The 13892-nt window shown below is 38.9% G+C and overlaps 1 protein-coding gene and 1 non-coding gene across 2 annotated transcripts; one reads left to right on the plus strand and one right to left on the minus strand.

Annotated features, from left to right (window-relative positions):
* Nucleotides 1-4867: 4867 nt before the first annotated feature.
* LOC117276601 (small nucleolar RNA R71) lies at nucleotides 4868-4974 on the minus strand. The gene has a single exon (XR_004506866.1). It is a non-coding gene; the product is annotated as a small nucleolar RNA R71 (small nucleolar RNA).
* A 7628-nt stretch (nucleotides 4975-12602) lies between these two features.
* Nucleotides 12603-13665, plus strand: LOC138907297 (uncharacterized). The gene is made up of 2 exons (XM_070197891.1): nucleotides 12603-13180; nucleotides 13335-13665. Exons 1-2 carry the CDS (start codon nucleotides 12603-12605, stop codon nucleotides 13663-13665), a joined length of 909 nt encoding a protein of 302 aa, XP_070053992.1.
* The last annotated feature ends 227 nt before the right edge of the window (nucleotides 13666-13892 follow it).

Raw genomic sequence — 13892 nt, forward strand, 5'->3', positions numbered from 1 at the left:
GTTTACACACTAGGGTTGGGGCATAACCCTAGTAAAAGTCTAGCTACTTATAATAGGATTTGAAGAGAATAAGGAAGAAAAACTAATTAAACTCATAATAGAAGCTTAAAATGATTAAATATAATGTAAATACACCATAGCAATGTAAAACTTCCTAAAGTAGTAAAGAAAAATGGCTACAACAACTTCAGATGTTCAAACTTTACCTAATTTTGTGAAACTCGTCTACTTATACAAGGCTGAAAATCTCGAACAAAAATACCCTTAGGGAGGTTTTGCGGCCGCACAATTTTATGTACGGACCGCATATTTCTTCATCTAGCAGGAAGTGGAGTTCTGCGGCCGCAAGGCAACTTTTTTGCACCCGTACAATTCTTGTGTGGTCCGCAATTCACAGAGGTTTCTGGACTTTGTCTTTTTGCTTACTATATGATATTCAACTCTTACCCCAGTTTTGCGGCTGTACAATTCATGTGCGGTCCGCACTTTGCGCAAAGTTCTGCTAAACTTCTCTCCTTGGATTGTGGCTGCATATGGAATTCTGCGGCCACAGAATTCCTTCCCCGGACCGCACATTTGTGCTTCTGCGCCCTTTATTGCCTTGTGCTTTGAAACACTCCTTTTTGAGTCGAATTTCATCTCGAGAGACCAAACTTCCAGTATTCCTCCAATTTTGCACAATTTCATTAGTTTCGAGAACACAATTCAATTACTTTTGGACTAAAACATAAGCTAAAAGGTGCTAATAAGCAGTCAAAATCCCCACTTATCAACTTCCCCAAACTTGAATCTTTGCTTGTCCTCAAACAAATAAATTAGTTCCCACCTCCAAAAGTTAATGGACATTTCAGCGAGTCAAAGGTGAGCTATCCACACATCAGTGGGGACCAACAATTACCCACACTACTCATGTATTATCAACAAGGCAACAAGTTAAATATTCCTGCACATATAGTTCTAATGGGACATTCGAGCTTCAAGAGTTGACTTTACTCATCAAGGACTCTTGCTCTATCATGTAGGTCATGGTGGACTCTAAACTCTTCCTTCTCTACTTTCCATTTGCCTAGCTCACTTGAAGTTTAGCACTCAATCCAAATATTTATGAAAGGTTTACTCATCTCTCTCAAGAGAATGTCGCAAGTACGACTTCAAGTACCATAGGTTTTCCCCTCATGTAGATCACCACTAATGTAAGCTCACTCGGCTTGAAATCAAGTAGTACCTCTTTCGGGATGTAATGAAGGCTTTTGTATTAGGGTTGGATACAGTATGGGTGAGTGGTTACACCTTTCCTTAAGCACTCCATTTTTTCATTTCTCGGCTCACACTTTGTCAATTCTTAGAGGCACTTTCTTTTCATTGGGAACTAGAGAGACTTAACATCACTCTTTCTTGATCATTTCATTCTTTTTCTCCCTTTTTGATTTCTCAATGTTTGGGATCATGACCTCTTTTTGAATCCCTTCAACCCTTTCACTTATTCACTTTTTGCATATTTCTTTTTGCTCTTTTCTTTTCGTGCCTTCTCTTCTCATTGAGATCATTTCTTCTCTCTTTTTGTGCCTTGATACCTTTTTCAAGTTCCTCGTCTCTCCCCCAAACTTATGTTTTTAGCCATTTTTTTCACATGAGTGTTAAGGAAAGCTCGGGTGCCAAGAGAGGGTCACGACAAAACAGGTAAAGACTTGTAACATGGTTATTAAATGAGAAAGGCTAGAGGCTCAAAGGGGTTGACTAGGCATAATGACATTGGTTAGAAATAGAAAACTCAAACGGGCCAAGGAGGGCCTACAATAACTTTTAAAACCAAGCAAACTTAGGATTTCGCCTTGAAACACATTCAGGGAAAGTTCTAGACTCTTCGCACGGATACTTGGACTAGCAACAATTCATCTCACCCCTCACACAACCGGATTGTTAAAGAGGATATAGTCGAGGGCCCAAAACGACCACATTCAAGTTTAAAAATCACTATGGTCCAATTAAACCACTCGATGAGCCAAAGTCAACACAAGAGTCACGAAGTCACTAACTAGAGTTATTTCTTTCAGAAACCTTATTTTAACCATAAGCACATAGTTAAGTGTGTTGGTACCAATTGAAGCATGTTTGACTCTTCGAGCATGACTTAATTAGGTCTTTTTATTCATTACAACTACTATTATTACCTAAACACCAAAAACAGACTCATTCCCTTAAGAAGGTTGTCACGCCATCCATCGTTGGGACGAGTCACCTGGTTCACACAACAACTACCTTTTGAAAGAACCATGGCATTAAGAAAATAAAAGTCTTATTATCTACTAAAATATAAAAAGAAGCTACTAAATCAAATAAAGAAGCTACTAAATCAAACAAAGAACTAATAAATAAACAAAAATAAAGAAGCTACTAAGCAAAAACTACTGAAGATAGAATGACTGCACATAATGAGAGAAAGAAAGAGAATATATACATAATAAGAAAAAAAGAGAATAATTTCAAGTTATTACAGGCCAAGTGTCTCAGAATGAATCAAATATGAGCAATAAACTTCACCCCCTCGAATAAAGATAAGCATTGTACCTAATGCTTAACAAAACAAGATTAAAAGAGGCGAAAGAGTGAAGAAAACTCTCTATGGATCCTTGGACATCTCTACATCCCTAGCAATGTCACCACCCTCAGTCTCATCCAACTGAATCTCATCATCCTCAACTCTGGGTGTGGCTGGGTTGGTGAATGATGGTAGGCTATAATCTGGTATTTTAGTCACTTATTACACTCCAATTTACTGCACTTTAATTGAGTTTGAGCTTTAATCTCTAATGTTTTGCATAATTGTATATTTTATGCCTTGTAGGAGAATTCCAAGCTATGTAAATGTTATGGAGCTAATTCGAGTGATTTGGAGAGTTGAAGTCTGGGTAAAATCCTAAGGGATTAAGCCGGGATCGCGTTTGGGGGTCAAGGACCAAGTCTGGATGTCAAAATCGAAGCAAAAAGTCAGACTCTGAGAAAACTACTGCCCGTATGGCGAGTCGCCCCATGTGGCGCACCTGTGCAATTTTTACAGAGTATTTTCCTATTGCGCGAGGGACAAGGTATTTTCGTTTGGACCCGATCCTACTTTGTTTAAATACATGGAAAAATAATATTTTTGGGACTTTTGACACATCTAAGACCTAAGGAGGCTAAGGAGAAAGTGGAGAAGCAAAAGCACAAGGAATTCATCATTCAATCCTCACTCAAGATATGAGTTTGGATCGTTTTATCTTTTTCTTTACTTTAAACATATTTGTGATGAATTACTCCATATTTATGAAGTAGTTCCCTTTAGGGCTTGATGGATTTGCTGTTTTAATATTGTTTGCGGATTATAACTCTAGTTTTTATGCATTGAATCGTTTTGGATGTTTTAATAGTTGCATCTATATTCACATGTTCATGTAATCGATAGAGGCATAAATTGTGATATCCTTGCATTATCTTGTTGGTTGAATTCATTAATTCCTCTTAGTAATAGAAAGAGGCTAGTTGAATTGTTGATTAAACCTAGTTAGGGGGATAATTGAAAGAGGTTCTCGTAAAGACCAATCCACTACGAAGTTGTGCATATATTCACCAAGCTTAAATTGGTTCATATTGTGAGGTTGGGACTTAAGCGAGAGAGGAGTTTCTACTAAATGTTTGAACTAATAATTGAGTGAATTCGAGAGACTCACTTGAACATTAGGAGTGAATTAACTAGAGTTAAATCCCAGACCTTTATCGTACACATATTCAATCAACCTCTATTTTCTCCCATTGATATCTTCGTTGCTTACTTTTGTTTTGATTGTCGTTCGTCAATTAGCTTTATATTCTTAGTTAATTTTAGTTTTTAATCACATAATTCTAAACTACTGATCATCTTGGATATGAATCTAGCTACAAACTACGATAATGTTGTTTAACTCCAATCCTTGTGGATACGATATTATACTTTACTATATTTGACTAGCGAGCATATTTAAGTGTGTGTTTTGCGCTCGTCAAATTTTGGCGTTGTTGCCGGGGATTGGCTATCAATAGTGTTTGAAATAGTTTGTAGTGCTAATTCAGGATTCTTTTTTTGTTTTATTCTATTTTTTTTTTCATTTTTACCCTTGGTGTTCTTTGACTGTGCGCAGACTACAGGTTAGATTGGTGCATGACTCGATCCTCTGGGAAGGAACTACTACAATATGAACCAGAAATAGAGAAACAACTGCGACAATTGAGCAAGGAAAGAAATCTCCCCGAGAATACTGAGAAGGTTGGGCAATCCTCAACCAAAGAGATTATGGCAGGAGATGATGATAGTGTTGATTTGGCTACAAGAGAGGCAGCCCAGCAAAGAGAAAAAGCTACAAAGGATGCCGAGAAAACAATTCTTCGAAATGCACAACTTGTTTATGAAGAGGAAAGGGCTCGGAGAATTGCTCAGAATCAACCCGTGGGTGCAGACCAGTTCAGAATTATACCTCCCGGGGATGGGAGACCACTTGGTGATTATGCTAGACCGGTCTACAACCAAGGATTATAAAGCATTAGACCACCTCCAGTGGCAACGAACAATTTCGAATTGAAGCAAGGGTTGCTCCAAACTCTTCAAAATTGTTGTGTCTTCAGAGGGAAGATGAACGAAGATCCAAACGCACATCTGATGGAATTCAAGGAGATTATGAACACCTTTCAATATAATGGTGTTTTAGAAGATGCAGTTTACTTAAGGGCATTCTCCTTCACACTCAAAGATGATGCGAAGCAGTGGCTTCGAAGCTTTCCTCAGGGATCAATTAGAACATGGGAGGAGATGACCAGGAAATTTCTTGATAAACATTTCTCCTCAGCTAAGACGGGCAAGTTTAGAAGAGAGATCCATAACTTTTTCTAGAAAGATACTGAAACTATGTTTGAAGCCTGGGAGAGGTTTAAGGAAATAGTTCGAAAGTGTCAACATAGCGGAATTGTACTCTGGATGCAACTCCGGGATTTTTGGGATGCTTTGACACTGGCCTCACGTAAAACATCGAGTAATGCAGCTGGAGACCCTTTGATGAAAAAGACACTAGAGGAGATAGTCACTATTCTTGATGAATTGTCCGAAGATGCAAATCAGTGGCCCTCTGAAATTGTTGAAAGAAGAAGGGCAAATGGTGTTCACCAGGTTTATGCTAACACATCTGTGCAGGTACAACTTGATGTCATGGCGAAAGAGATAAGGAAGCTGACCTTAGCTTCAATACAAAGTGAGAATCACGCAGCTTGTGATATATGTGGAAGAGGACACCCTACTCATGAGTGTCAGGCCTCAACTAAGAAAGTAAATGGTATGGGAAATTATAACTTCAATGCATGGGTCAAAAGCACCTCGATGTTTTGTGGAGTTCACCTGGGGGTACTACAAATGCATGGCAACAAAACAACTCCAGATTCCAGTGACAAAGAGCCCTAGGCTTCCAAAATCAGCAGAGGCTGCAGTTTCAACCTCAATAATCCACTCAATCTGGGTTAGAAGATCTAATGAAGTCTTTCATTGTCAAGACATATGAGAGATTAGATGCTCATGGTTCAGCTATGAAAGAACCTGGAACTAGTTTGAGAAACTTGGAGAAGCGAGTGGGACAAATTGCAACCATATTATTTGAGAGAATCCCAGGTATTCTGCCAGCTGATACTGAAAGAAACCCCAAGGAGACGGTAAATGTTGTAACTCTGAGAAGTGGACAAGTAGTCAAAGAGCCCACTCCAGTCCAAAAAGAGGTGTCACCTAAAAAGGAAAGTGGGGAGCAGCTTGAAGATGAAGTTGATAAGAAGAAGAAAGGCAAGAAGGGAATTGAGAAAAAGAAGAAGGAAGAGAATTCAAGAAGGGATGAATCTGAAGAGAGCAAGCACATGCCTGCTCTACCTTTTCCCCAAAAGCTTTATAGAGAGAAGCTGGACAAGCAATTTGTGAGATTTCTGGATATGATGAAACAAGTTAATATAAATTTACCATTCACAGAGGTGCTCTCCCAAATGCCATCTTATGCAAAATTCTTGAAGGAAATCCTAAAAAAGAAGAGAAAGATAGAAGAAACATCAGTAGTCAAGCTCACAGAGCATTGCAGTGCAATCTTGCAAAAAACAAATCCCACAAAAGTGTGGAGATCTGGGGAGTTTTACTATACCTTGATCTTTAGGCTCTATTAAATTTGATAAGTCTTTATGTGATTCTGGTGCCTCAATTAATCTAATGCCTTTGTCTATTTACAGGAAGCTGGAGAGTGAGATTGGAGAGATAAGGTCGGTACCAATATCTTTGCAGTTGGTTGACCAAACAACTCTGATACCCGAGGGGATAGTGGAAGATATTTTAATGCAGGTAGATATGTTTGTATTTACTGTAGACTTTATAGTAGTGAATATGGAGGAGAATAATGAGGTCCCTCTCATCTTAGGAAGACCATTCTTAGTAACTAGTAGAGCAACCTTAGACATGCACGAGAGAAGACTCATGCTTAGAGTGGGTGAGGAGATTGTGACATTTGAGATGAATGTAGAAACAGGGGTGAAGAAGGAGAAGCCAGTTGCAAGTGTTGAGTGGAAACTGAAGAGCTCGAAAGAAAAGGTTGCAACGAGTGGAAAAGATAAGTGTGGGGTATACCCTAAGAAGGCTGAGAAGAAGTTGTCTGCATGGATATGTGCATTGGTTCAAGCGCATGGAATGGAGCCCGACTTCGACTCAGACCCCGACTGAAAATTCAGGGAAGTTTCTTTTACCTTATGCTTTTTAATTGTGTGTCATGGGGATATGCCACAACTTAAAGTGTGGGGTGGGGAAAATTGTATGTTGTATATATCTGTATTAGTAATTTAGTTTTGTTGTTTTAGTAGTTAGAGATAGAAAAATGAGAAAAACCATAAAAATTTAAAAATTTTGACTTTTTCCGACGATGGATATCATTCGACGGGTTTCCTGAGTGATTAAAGTCGAAAGAAAAAGACAAAAAGATTTTATTTTGTTAGGTAGTGTTATAATTTCCCCTTAGTTTTTCTTTGTGCCGCGGTTCTTTTTCAAGGGTTTTGTTTGAACCGGGTGTAGTTAGTTTTTATTTTGTAGAATAGTAGGAAACCTTGTGCTATGATTTGAATTGAAAGAAATATCTCTTAAATTTATTATGCCTTGAGAATATTGAGTGCTTTAGTTGTGACGCTTAGGCTTGATTTTTGACTCTTGTATAGGTGCCTTAAAGTGTATGATCTTAACTTTGCTTAACTGCGTTGACTAGAGTGTCTTGATAGTTCGATCCTGAATGAGTTATGTGCCATGTGTGTGTGAGGTTTTGTGTTATTCTGTGCATTGCATTTGATGTCTAAAACTTGCCCCGTGTGTTTGTAAAGCGAAATAATAGTTTTATTCAGTCTTGGAAGTGATTTAGGCATTTCTTTGCTGAGCCAGTTATAAGCTTTTACCCACCTAATTTTTATGTATCGTAGTTAACCCCTTTGAGTCTGTAATCGTGTTTCTTAGGAACCACATTACAAGTCTTACCCATTTGTTTGAATTGACCATCTATTTGAACCATTTACCTATAGTAAGCACTTGAATTGATTATGAACTTTGTAAAAGTTTAAGTGTGCGGTTGTTGGTTTGGCTTTTGAGTGGAACTAATGAAATAAGGAGAAAGGTGCACTATTTTAGAAAAAGTAAGAGCCACTTGAATTGAAAAAGAAAGAAAAAATTGGTGTATTGTTGTGCAATGATTCTTTGATAAGTGGTAACTTGATGTAATTGTGCTTAAAGAAGTAGGGAATTAATTGTCACTCCCCGAACTCGGGGAGTGCGAAGCCTGTTAGATACTTTCTATCCAAACTCACTTATGAATAAAGAGAATACATATTTTCGTTGATTAGACCTTAAAGAGATTATGTATACAATACCAAATTATCACCATTAGTTACTTCATTTTAAAGTCTCAAATTTCACACACATTTTTCATGGTCTGAAATAGAACAAGTAATTCAAACACAACATAACATTGTTTGACTTCCCCAACACCAATATACAACCCACACTATGTCTACTGAGCCTCTAATCGATACATGAGAGTATTATGATAATGCCGGCAACAAGGCCCCGACTATACCTCAAACACAATACACAAGGAACAAAAGATACATGACCCCGAAATGAGGTGGAGCTCACCAAGTCTGCTCGGAAGAGGGTGTACCGCTATCACTGATCAGTGTCTCCTGCTGTGGAACCACTTGTATCTATTGAAGATGCAGCACCCCCGGCAAAAGAGACGTTAGTACATATGGAATAGTACTAGTATGAATGACAAAACACGCTCTCAATAGAATAATAAATAATACGAGGAAGAACAATCATAATATCAGTGGAAGCCACAAACAACATCAGACCTCAAATTAGGATCAAGACAGTGTTCATATTAATTTCCATATCTTAAGTTGGGAGATCTTTAATACCAATATGCCACCATTCACGATACCAATATTCACAATACCAATACCACTGTACTTTTAGCACGGAGTCCGATCACGACCTGATCGGCTAGGCCATCTCATTAGAGACATCAACCACAAATATAATTTCCAGCACAATAAGCACCATGTGTGCGACATGGCGTCCGATCACGACCCGATCGGCTAGGCCGTCTCATTTGAGGCATCAACCTTTTTATACCAATCATATCATTTCATACTTCTTTCACATCTTTTCATTTCATTGGCACTAATGGACACAATTATAAAATCATTTTTGGCACGTCGGCCGTATTTGGTATTTCATGCTCACCTTTTCACTTTCAAACATCATCATCATCAACAACAACAACAACAATTCAATTCAAGGTTTGTAGTACACATATAAGCAATTAAGAGTTTTAGGCACTTAGAGATGTTTCACAAAATTTGGCATAATAGCCTTCGTTTGAGCTGGACTTGAAGTCGCAACATTATTAATGCACAGCCCATACTTTGAACACATTCTCAAATGATAACATAACATGATAAAAGCATTTGGGATACATATTGAACATATATCTTTCAACACAAGCTTATTCGGAATAGTCACTTTTATAATGAACAACTCGGGACTTACATACCGTGGGATTCAATTATAAGAGAGGAGTTTAGCCAACATACCTTACTTGAGCTTCCTTAAACTCTAAAATATTTTAGAAATCTTAGCAACTTCGATCTATTTTAGAAATGTAACAAATTGAACCAAAATTAGTAAGATGATCATGGTTCTACCTTATTTGAGTATTTTATCAAATACTAGGTGTGCATTAAGGTTTCAAGGTTCTTTTATGGAGGATTCCATCATTCCACAACTCCTTCTTTACAATTTTTAGCTCAACAATCTTCCTACACCCCTTGATAACACATGCATGCAAAATAACCAACTCCCAAACCCAAGAATTATCTTACTAATTACCCATTACTAGATAACTTTCGAAATGAAGGGTTAGGGTGTAGAATATTACCTCTAGGATGAAGACCTAATGAGTTTTCCTTGTTAATCTTCCAAGATTCTAGCAAGAATTGAAGAACAAATTGTTGAAGAACTCTCTCCCACTCTAGGGCACTTTCTAACCCTCAAAATATCAGGTTTTTGCTTAAAAAATGGTACATATCGCCTATTTAACGAAGTAGGGTCGGGTTATAAAAAATCAAAAATGAAGATCCGGAACAGGATCTGCGGTCACATATGTGACCGCATAATGCATCTGCGGTACGTGAAATGAACCGCAAAATGAACCTCTGGAACTGGGCAACTCTGCCTGGGTTTGTGGTCACTATGCGGCCTACAGACTTGTTCTGCGGTCGCATAATAAACCTGAAGAATAGTTCTTCGGTCGCATAGTCGACCGCAGAATGACACCCAAACCTGCCCAGTCCTGCCTCACTCTGCGGCCATTCTGCGGCCCGCAGAGTGGTTCTGCAGTTGCATAATGGACCGCAGAAACGCCTTTTTCTGCCAATAATTTCCTTTAACTCCTTAGTGCACTGTTAGACCTAAAAAGTTCGTACCGCAGAGAGTCTGAAGAATTTCTACAACCCTCAAACACGTAAGCTTACTTCGGCACCACGAAACCTTAAATTACCTTGCAAAATTTTACGGGGCCTTACATTAATGTATATTGATGTGAAGGTGGAGTTTTGGTTTGACATAAGTATGGGGTTTTGAAAGGTGAAATGTATGTATTAAAGTGCTTAGGGAGGTGTAGTCACTCTTATATATAAATGTATCCTACCCATCCCGCAGCCCGCATTACAACCAATTAAAGTCCTACTTAATCTTTGACTGAATGTGCTCGATTAGTTAAGTAGTACACTACGAGCAAGCCTATGGTTCATCGTTTGTGGCATAGGAATGTTGTTTCTGAGAGTGAGTGAATTTTTTCTATCTTGAGTTCATAATTGTTCTTAATTTCTATTGTGTGTGGAACGACTCTCTATTGTGGTGAGGGCACTTGATTCATGAAGGAAAGGTAATGTCGTTGATCTCTGTGTTAGAGTAAGTGAGCGGGTTATAAATAATATGTGGTGCTTTTGAGTCATATTTTGAGGCTATGATGTTACGTTATTGTGCTTAATATATTTTAAATATTCTTGGTTTCATTAGTTATGAGAGTTGTTTAAAAAGGTCGTGTCAATATGAAGTGTAGTTTGATTGCTCGAGGACAAGCAATGGTTTAAGTGTGGGGTGTTGATGGTAGGCTATAATTTCATGTTTTAGTCTCTTATTGCACTCTAATTTACTGCACTTTAATTGAGTTTGAGCTTTAATCGCTAGTGTTTTGCACTAATTTTGTATTTTATGCCTTGTAAAGAAATTTCGAGATATGTAAATGTTATGGAGCTAATTCGAGTGATTTTGAGCTTTGAAGTCTCAGTAAAAGCCTAAGTGATTAAGCCGGGATTGTGTTAGGGGGTCGAGGAACAAGCCTAGATGTCAAAATCGAAGCAAAAAAGTCGAACTCTGAGAAAACTACACTAGCACGGCGCATGGGGAACCGCGCATGTGTAAAATCCTGCCATCTGTAAGAAATCAACTCTATGGAAATCCCCACTAATGCCCCGCATGTCGCGTTTCCCCATGCGTCGTGCCTCTGCAAATTTTACAGAGTATTTTCCTATTTCGCGCGGGATAATGTATTTTCGTCTGGGCCCGATCCTACTTGGTATAAATACATGGAAAACGGTATTTTTGGGACTTTTGACACATCTAAGACCTAAGGAGTCTAAGGAGAAAGTGGATAAGCAAAAGCACAAGGAATTCATCATTCAATCCTACTGAGAAAGGAAAGAAATCTCCCCGAGAATACTGAGAAGGTTGGGCAATCCTCAACCAAAGAGATTATGGCAGGAGATGATGATAGTGTTGATTTGGCTACAAGAGAGGCAGCCCAGCAAAGAGAAAAAGATACAAGGGATGCCGATAAAACAATTCTTCGAAATGCACAACTTGTTTATGAAGAGGAAAGGGCTCGGAGAATTGCTCAGAATCAACCCGTGGGTGCAGACCAGTTCAGAATTATACCTCCCGGGGATGGGAGACCACTTGGTGATTATGCTAGACCGGTCTACAACCAAGGATTATAAAGCATTAGACCACCTCCAGTGGCAACGAACAATTTCGAATTGAAGCAAGGGTTGCTCCAAACTCTTCAAAATTGTTGTGTCTTCAGAGGGAAGATGAACGAAGATCCAAACGCACATCTGATGGAATTCAAGGAGATTATGAACACCTTTCAATATAATGGTGTTTCAAAAGATGCAGTTTACTTAAGGGCATTCTCCTTCACACTCAAAGATGATGCGAAGTAGTGGCTTCGAAGCTTGCCTCAGGGATCAATTAGAACATGGGAGGAGATGACCAGGAAATTTCTTGATAAACATTTCTCCTCAGCTAAGACGGGCAAGTTTAGAAGAGAGATCCATAACTTTTTCTAGAAAGATACTGAAACAATGTTTGAAGCCTGGGAGAGGTTTAAGGAAATAGTTCGAAAGTGTCAATATAGCGGAATTGTACTCTGGATGCAACTCCAGGATTTTTGGGATGCTTTGACACTGGCCTCACGTAAAACATCGAGTAATGCAGCTGGAGACCCTTTGATGAAAAAGACACTAGAGGAGATAGTCACTATTCTGGATGAATTGTCCGAAGATGCAAATCAGTGGCCCTCTGAAATTATTGAAAGAAGAAGGGCAAATGGTGTTCACCAGGTTTATGCTAACACATCTGTGCAGGTACAACTTGATGTCATGGCGAAAGAGATAAGGAAGCTGACCTTAGCTTCAATACAAAGTGAGAATCACGCAGCTTGTGATATATGTGGAAGAGGACACCCTACTCATGAGTGTCAGGCCTCAACTAAGAAAGTAAATGGTGTGGGAAATTATAACTTCAATGCATGGGTCAAAAGCACCTCGATGTTTTGTGGAGTTCACCTGGGGGTACTACAAATGCATGGCAACAAAACAACTCTAGATTCCAGTGACAAAGAGCCCTAGGCTTCCAAAATCAGCAGAGGCCGCAGTTTCAACCTCAATAATCCACTCAACCTGGGTTAGAAGATCTAATGAAGTCTTTCATTGTCAAGACATATGAGAGATTAGATGCTCATGGTTCAGCTATGAAAGAACCTGTAACTAGTTTGAGAAACTTGGAGAAGCGAGTGGGAAAAATTGCAACCATATTATTTGAGAGAATCCCAGGTATTCTGCCAGCTGATACTGAAAGAAACCCCAAGGAAACGGTAAATGTTGTAACTCTGAGAAGTGGACAAGTAGTCAAAGAGCCCACTCCAGTCCAAAAAGAGGTGTTACCTAAAAAGGAAAGTGGGGAGCAGCTTGAAGATGAAGTTGATAAGAAGATGAAAGGCAAGAAGGGAATTGAGAAAAAGAAGAAGGAAGAGAATTCAAGAAGGGATGAATCCGAAGAGAGCAAGCACATGCCTGCTCTACCTTTTCCCCAAAAGCTTTATAGAGAGAAGCTGGACACGCAATTTGTGAGATTTCTGGATATGATGAAACAAGTTAATGTAAATTTACCATTCACAGAGGTGCTCTCCCAAATGCCATCTTATGCAAAATTCTTGAAGGAAATCCTGACAAAGAAGAGAAAGATAGAAGAAACATCAGTAGTCAAGCTCACAAAGCATTGCAGTGCAATCTTGCAAAAAACAAATCCCACAAAAGTGTGGAGATCTGGGGAGTTTTACTATACCTTGATCTTTAGGCTCTATTAAATTTGATAAGTCTTTATGTGATTCTGGTGCCTCAATTAATCTAATGCCTTTGTCTATTTACAGGAAGCTGGAGAGTGAGATTGGAGAGATAAGGTCGGTACCAATATCTTTGCAGTTTGTTGACCAAACAACTCTGATACCCGAGGGGATAGTGGAAGATGTTTTAATGCAGGTAGATAAGTTTGTATTTACTGTAGACTTTATAGTAGTGAATATGGAGGAGAATAATGAGGTCCCTCTCACCTTAGGAAGGCCATTCTTAGTAACTAGTAGAGCAACCTTAGACATGCACGAGAGAAGACTCATGCTTAGAGTGGGTGAGGAGATTGTGACATTTGAGATGAATGTAGAAACAGGGGTGAAGAAGGAGAAGCCAGTTGCAAGTGTTGAGTAGAAACTGAAGAGCTCGAAAGAAAAGGTTGCAACGAGTGGAAAAGATAAGTGTGGGGTATACCCCAAGAAGGCTGAGAAGAAGTTGTCTGCATGGATATGTGCATTGGTTCAAGCGCATGGAATGGAGCCCGACTTCGACTCAGACCCCGACTGAAAATTCAAGGAAGTTTCTTTTACCTTATACTTTTTAATTGTGTGTCATGGGGATATGCCACAACTTAAAGTGTG

This window comes from Nicotiana tomentosiformis, chromosome 3 (assembly GCF_000390325.3).
Source record: "Nicotiana tomentosiformis chromosome 3, ASM39032v3, whole genome shotgun sequence".
NCBI lineage: Eukaryota > Viridiplantae > Streptophyta > Magnoliopsida > Solanales > Solanaceae > Nicotiana > Nicotiana tomentosiformis.